This window comes from Lissotriton vulgaris, chromosome 12 (assembly GCF_964263255.1).
Source record: "Lissotriton vulgaris chromosome 12, aLisVul1.2, whole genome shotgun sequence".
Lineage (NCBI taxonomy): Eukaryota > Metazoa > Chordata > Amphibia > Caudata > Salamandridae > Lissotriton > Lissotriton vulgaris.
The window spans coordinates 762,700,425-762,708,153 of NC_141700.1; the positions used below are offsets into that span (position 1 = coordinate 762,700,425).

The following is a 7,729-nucleotide window of genomic DNA, read 5'->3' on the forward strand; positions in this document are numbered from 1 at the left end:
TCACTACTTGTACTATATTTTATTGAGAAGTGTTTGATCAATGGTATGAAGGGTACTGAGACTATTGCATAGTCAATTAATGATTGCAAAGCGGGTACATGATATGAGTAGTTTGGCAGAATATCATCTAGAAATCTTCCATTTGCGGCCCTTATCCTGAGAAACTCCAATGATCTGGTGAACTTTTCATCTGTTTGGTCTCCTCACGTAGTTTTTGGTGCAACCGGGGTCGGGACATTCCAGAAGGTATTATCATAGTTGAATACATTACGTCATCATCCTTCGCGATGTGCATTAAGTTTAGGTTGAAATAACCGATTATTATTATGTTCCATGTAAGGTGAGCTTGTTTGTAGCTTGAAATTATGGCTAATATTTCCCTTTTTGAGACTTTCTTGCCAATTTGCCAAGTTGGGATGCATATATATGTTAAGCAGTAGGACTGGGGGTCTTTTGTCCTGTGACCAGTTACTTAATTTAATTACTTGGAGGTCTGGATCTACCTGGGGCAGTTCTTCTGTATCGATGTTTAAGCTGAGCTATATATACACAGCAAGGCCTTCCTTAGGTCTCCTCTGTATTTTTGATTTTTTGTCCACGGTTTGATAAGATAGAAACCCTATCAGGATGTCTATCTGTGACCAGGTTACTTCAAGGGCAATTGTTTCGACATTTGGCCAAGATTTTGGGGGAGATCAATGGTAAAGCAACAGATTCACCCCTGTTTTGTTCCTTGATAAGATGTTTAAGGAATCTTATTCAGGTACTTGGGTATTTCAGTGGAGCATTCAGAATCGATGGAAGCGGTCTGTGAGCAACTGCCCTCCCATCAGGCTTGGGCTTTGTGAACATCATCTGCCGCAGCAGCAGGGCCTTGCATTCAGGCTTGCGCAATCTATACCTCCATGCATGGAGATTAAACTGCCTTTGTACTTTTACCAGACGAACCATTCTTGTTCAACTCAACTGTTTTGATGCATTTTCTCAATGGTTTGGTCCACGTGTTTCATCCTAAACGTTTTGTGATGCCACAGTGGGAAATTAATTTGGTCCTACTTTCCTTATGTGTAGCTGTCATGAGCTGTTACTCAGCTATTCCGTACGTTTCCTAACCCTGAAAAAAAGTCTTTCTCATTGTAATCACCTCAGCTTGTCGCATGAGTGAGCTTCAAGCTTTCTTAGTCTATCTGTTGTACACCACCTTCTTTCTGGACAGATTGGTACTGAGGACCACAGTGGCCTTTCTACCAAAAGTCGTGACCCCTTTTCATGTTGGACAGTCCATCAGTCTTCTGATGTTCTTCATCTGAACTCGCCCTTGAATGAAGAAGAGAGACTTCATCGTTTGGATCCCAAAAGAGTGCTCAGCTTCAAACCAAACACCCTCAGGTGGACAATCAACCTTTTGCAGGATTCCCTGGTGCTAAGGAAAGCAAGGCCGTGCAAAAGAGGACCTTATACATATGTATAGCCCTCTGCATCAAATCCGGTCTTACGCAGGATGCAACCTCATGAAGGATTGAGGGTCCACTCCACCATGGCCAATGCTGCTACCTCTGCGATGGCATGCTAAGAATCCTGTCCCGGACATTTTTCAGGCTGCTACATGGACATAAGTGTACAAGTTCACAAAGCTGTATTTCCTCCACAGGCAGGTCTGACGGGAAGGACATTTTGGTCTGAGTCTTTTCACAGGCCCACCACCGAGGAAAGTACTTCTTTGGTATCTATTCTTAAAAGTGAGGACTCTGCACTTACAAGTATTGATTGGAAAACAAGTGACTTAACCTTCTGTAATGGTCTTTCTGGTTGGTACTGTATCTAACTGCAGATTCCTCATTGTGTCCAATGACGTATTTTCCATCTAAAAAGTTCCCAAATTGGAGATCTGCACTCTAGCATGAACAATTGTTTTTGGTTTGTCTAAGGTAACAGAAAGTGTCCAGAAAGAAACTACTGTCAACATGCTTGAGTGGCGCCTATATGCATCTCCCTCCTTCACTACCTGGTTGGAGTTAATGCGGAGCCACGCAATGTCACCTACTATGCTGAAAAATCTTCAAGATCCAACCCGGTGCCATAGGTTATTCTAAAGGTGATGAATATGCAGTGAGATGGAATAGCCTCCAGAAAGGGCATTAAGTAGCTTTTTCTCTATGAACAAAAACTGTTGACGTTGGGTAAACAAACTCGCTCACATTTCTCAAAAATAAGACGAAGGACCACTTGACTCACTGCTGTGTCTCTCTGTACTGCTGCTTCTAAGCAGTAGTGCTGAGTAATGGTGTGTTCTGCTGTGCTGCACATGCCCGCTATAGACTGAAAGAACTTTAGGCCTTTCAGTTCTATATCTACCTCTACTTTAACTCCACTCTCTTGGCACCCTGGGTACTGCTTCTGGCCTGATCACCTACCAATTAAACTTTTTTTCACATAAAGATTTAACTGGCTATCCACACCAATAAGCCACCATCCCTGGGAAAAAAATCTTTTTAATCAGACCCATTTTCAACCAGGAATAATGGTACTCGAAATTCTCAAAGTTAAGAACAATTAATTTAAGCTAAATTTGAAACTTACTATGAATTGTCTTCACTTCAGAGGTGAACAATGATTGATGGGCAAACCCTTGCATGCCATGTGGCAGTCGTGAATAAATGACTTGTTAATTTTCATATATTATCAACTAATTTCTGTCACCCCACAGCTTTTCTTTCATGCTTCATCATTTATGCTACTACTCATTTTTATGTTGATGTCTTGTTCCAAGGACTTAGATCAAAAACCTTCACAGTACTCTGACTTGTATAACTTGCCAGCTAAGTTCAACATTGTTTCCTTTGGTGTCTCTCAAAGCCAAGCCCCCTTGACTGCCTCCTCCCCAGTTTGGTGAGAGAAAGTAAGTCAGGATTTTCAGAGAGTGAACAGGACAACTCTCTATATGTTGCCCCTCTTATCCCAGGTAGATGTTGCTTAGGAAAAGACTAAACTATCTTGTGATTCTGCCTGCACCTCAACACAGCATTTATGCCTTATGACATACCAGGAGCCCTTACAGCCATGCTTTCACAGCCCAAGGCCTATCCTTGGTCATTTGCCACAATCTACAGAGCTCCTTTTTTGAGGAGCCACAGGTGGTAGTAGGAAAAGGGAAAGGGGTGGGCGGGGGTTGTAGGAGAACATGTAATGAATGCTGCTTGACAGTTGCAGAAAATTGAGCCTGATGAGGGCGATGCCAGGTAGCAGAGAAAGGAGAGTACCGCCTGCCAAAAAGAAGGGTTTTGAACACCATCTGATGATTAAAACTGTAGCAGTGATTTAACCATTCGGTTTCTGGTTAGAGGCTCTCATTAATCAGGTTTCCGAAGTGAATTTGCTAGCTGTAGTGTGTGAGGTACATATGCCACAGCCGCTGACCTCATTTCACTTTAAGATTTGCATCCATGTTAGATTCATTAGAATCAGCCGCCGAATTCTAAAGAATCCACAAACATTTTAGATCTTTACCTTTGCGCCTGGCTTTAGGTACCCTTCTGCCTCTCACTCATGTAGTCTCTTATGTATATGCTTGTATAAGTTGGTGCTCCCCGCATCAAGGTCCCATAGCTGGCCTATAACACTTGCCTAAGCTGTTTTGATATAAATAGCTAAGAATATTGTTGCATGCTCATTGTGTTGAAATTAATTGCCTGTCATCAACTCCAATGGCCAAGCCATGATACTGCGCATGTCTGCCACTATCAGCCCCCGACTTATTCTTTTTTTTATTTCGCTTCATCCAGCATCTAATGGTCCTCCTGTGATGGTGAAAAAGGAGAAGGACACCGAAGGTCCAGAGAAGAAGGAAGGGAAAAGTGGAGAAGTAATTTGCATAGATGACTGAACATTACATCTCCTACTTTCCAAGATTGTGCTCTGCAACACCTTTTGCAAAGTGTCCCTTCCATGGCCTTAAAAACCGGCGCCTCCAGCGAGGGGGACAGCACCCTTGTCAGCCACCCTCACAGGCTCTTCCTCAGCTTTTGCTCTCCATGGACCCCCGACTGCGTCCATCTCTCAGCTGTGCAAGAACTGTTGGGCAGTAGCTGTGATCTTTCTGTGACAGCAAGCAAGCAACATGGCTTACCAAGACAGCAGCACTCTGGACAAGGATTGCGACCAGTAGACTATTGCACTGACCAAATGAAACAGTGTTGAGTTTAAGACATGTTTAATATATGAGAGGAAGAGAAAATCGAAAACAAGCCGACACCTGCCGCTGCACAGATGTGTTCATAATGCTTTTAATTCTGCCTTGCTTGCCCTTCAGACTAGATGTTCTTAGACTGTTGTATGCCAGAAACAACCTTTCTGGTGGAAAACTAGTTGCATTGTTCAGAAGGTTTAAGGCTTGAGTAAAGTTGGCTTTGCAGTTGCTCAAAAATAGCATCTGAAACATGAAGAGAACTTTTTGATATAGCCATTTGGTCTCGATGAGGCAGAACATTGCTGCTCCCTCCATCTTCTTCTGCTCCTGTGAAGTTCAAGGTTGGTGTTTGGCCTCATGTGAGATTGTGCTCCCTAATCATAAGCCAAGATGGTGGAACCCCATGTCTTAGAGAGAAATAGGAACTGCCTTGCCGGGTACTTGCAAGTCATTTACGATTTGCTTTTCCATTGGTCTTTTAAGATGAAGTGGGAAACAGTTCTGTTGTGTGCTCGTAATTCTTTCACAGTTTGTTTTCCACTGTCCCATTAATTATGGATTTTGTTGAGGAACTGAGCGAAGTTTTTCATTTTTTTCAGGAGACGCTTGCTTCCCTCCTTATGAACTTACCAGTGTCCTTTCCAAGTTCATAGGTCCCTCTTTTCATCCCATACACAAGGCAGGCCTGCAACACTTCATAAAAAGTGGTTTTTCCTGTGGCTATAACATTGGCCGCAACGTTATTGAGCTTCAAACTTTGTTTGAAGGAACAATATCTGCCCAAAGTAATTTCAGAATTTCATATAAATCCAATGATCACGGTTCCAACATTCTTTTGGGATTATTCATTCCCAGCAGAAAGATCACGCCCTACACCAGACGTAAAAAGTGCTCCTACATAATACATGGATACGACTAAGGCCCTTAGATAAACCAAACAGCTATCTGTTAGTTATAGTGGAATCCACACAGGATTGGCTTTTTAAAACAAACCCTAGCTCGATGGATTGTTTCCTGTGTAATTAGTTACCTGCTACTAGAAGACTAATAGGTCCCTTCCGGGTACGTTTAAGACACTTTCTACACGTGGCAGAGCAGCTACAACTACTCTGATGCAGAAAGTGCCTATTCCAGATATTTACAAAGCACTTATTCGTTATCATTGACTCCCAGGGAGATACTGTGTTAGGTCAGGCCTCTGTTGATTTCCTTAGTAACTATATACCACTGAAGTCCTTGGAACCCTTCCCCGGGGTTGCGTGTAAATTTGCTTGCTATTCTGTTCTACTATATATGGATATCAGGGAGAAGGAAAAGTTACTTACCTTTATGTCTAGTTCTCTGCCGTGGGTATTTTCTCAGAAACCATAAACAACCTTCATGCCTCCCCGTGTCCAAGGGCTTTGGCAAAAGGGCAATGAAGGCGTGAATTCTTCCAACTCACTGACCCTGTACTGTATGATGGGAAGGCTTGCAGCCTCTTGGAGGTTACATTTTCTCTTTATTTTGGGGTTTTAAGAACGATTAAGTACAGTAGTGTTTTCAGCAAAATATATTGTTAATTTGGCCTCAATGTTGATTTGGCTAATTTGATTTGCTTTTTAGAACAAAAAATGTAGAAAAATGTGGACTCTTATAGTCATATTTTCTTGATCATTTTTCTGAAAATTATGTTCTGGAATCCAGTTTATGCTTGGAGATATTCTGCTGTTCATGGATTTAGAGAGAATACCCATGACTGAGAACTAGGATTACATGAAAGTAGCTTTTCCTTCACTACATAATACTCCCATAGGGTATTAAAGATTTTTACTGACAGCCCTTACCTGCAAAGTTGAGAGCTGTTTTGTGATAAATATATTACCCTAATCAGAATTCCAATTATTAGCTTGCTATTAGTTCCTGAGATGTCCTGGCTAAATTCAAAATGTAAACACAAGGAGGTGATGGACGGAGCACTGAAACTTTTCAGACTCTCACCCCCAGTCACAGATCTGGGATGAATTCATCATCATTCCTTAGCTCTCTTCGCCACCTCAGTTCAGACCCAGCTATATGCAAATCAGTCTTGACCCTGTGCCTCTTGGGGACAGTCAAGCCCGAACTGCCAAGCCAGTTCTTCCCTGATCCGGAAACAAGCATCCTGGGGTCGGTTTCTGGCCAACACCCTTCATCAGCCAGACTAGCTTGAATCCAGTGGCAAAGTGAGCAAGGGACCCACGTCTGGGCATACCCTGCCAATTTAGGACGAACAAAGCAAACACAAGGAGATAATGGAAGGAGCACTGAAACTTTTGCAGACACTCACCATCAGTCACAGATCTGGGTTGAATTTGCTAAATTCAAAATGTTCCTGTGTTCCTTTTAAGCCTTGCTTCCCTCATTTCAGTGCAAACCGCACTGCATGGCAGGTTTAGCTTCTGGTAACAATTGTGTATTTTTAACTGAGTGGCTCAAATCAAAATATTTTAACTTATGCCTAAGAAATGTGCCTTTTTCTCATGTGGGCATTGTTTCTTGTTGGCTCAAGGGAAAAAACGTTATCATCGCTAGCAGTTGATGGTGTCATAAGGACAAATATGTGACAAGTAAACAAGAGTATTGTCCTCATCCTTATTGTTGATGCAGAAAGACTGTATATCATAGACTACACTATCATGTATTGCCGAAGACAGAGCTGTTTCAGCACAGCCTACCATTAACTCTTTAGTCCCATCTTTTTGGCCTGCTAAAAAGACAAGTCAGTATTCCGATTAAGCTTTTTTTTTTTTAAGAAAAAGCAGTTGCCTGATTGTCATGGAAGATCACGTGGATTCGGAGATTTTCTATAAAAAACCTCTATCAAGTTGAGTGCTAGGCCATCACTCCTCATCTGACCCAACATGGTGCACAAGGAGGCCCAGCAGTCGGAACAGATTTGCAGCACGTCTTTTCAGAACTATGTCAAGCACTTATGATACTGTATTGGAAGACATGGACTTTCGACAGATATGTATTCCTAAATCTCGCACTCTTTTTCTGTGTTGTACATATAAATTATACTTTTATTTGGAGATTTTCAGTACTTTTTCTGAATTTTTTTCCTTGAGTTTATTTTTATTCTTTTTTTTTGTTTAACTAAAAATGAAAAAAAATTAAATAAAAATCTGATAGGGGAATGTGCTGTGATTGAATAAAATAAGAAACCAGGGCGGCCAAACACGGTATGTGTTTTGTCTTTTCTTTACTTCTGTTTCTTTGAATGTCAGTGAGGATACAGGCAATGTGACTACTTGCTATGATTCTCAAAATCATCTGGAATCGAGGATTTCATTTACACATTTCCACTATCATAAGGGGTGTGCGAAATTGTTAAAATGTTCTCGCCAAATTTTGTGGAATTCCATAAAAATTTCACCAAATTTTGTTTTTGGTATGTTGCACTACTTTTTTTAGCGAACATGCACCTTGCATAAAAAAAGCTTCGCAAGATATTGTCAGGAGACTTGGTCGAGCAGACAAGAAATCTCGGCTAGATATTCTCTGGGCAATACACTCTGGGGC

General features: G+C 41.6%; 1 protein-coding gene across 3 annotated transcripts in view; it reads left to right on the plus strand.

The window, feature by feature from the left end:
- The window catches only part of CHD3 (chromodomain helicase DNA binding protein 3), an 813,321-nt gene extending 805,934 nt beyond the window's left edge, over positions 1 to 7,387 (plus strand). For all 3 annotated transcript variants that reach the window (XM_086946072.1, XM_086946074.1, XM_086946073.1), the window contains one exon: positions 3,783 to 7,387. In XM_086946072.1, coding sequence (XP_086802198.1) covers positions 3,783 to 3,883 — 101 coding nt within the window. In that variant the 3' untranslated portion in view covers positions 3,884 to 7,387. The remainder of the gene's footprint in view (positions 1 to 3,782) is intronic.
- The last annotated feature ends 342 nt before the right edge of the window (positions 7,388 to 7,729 follow it).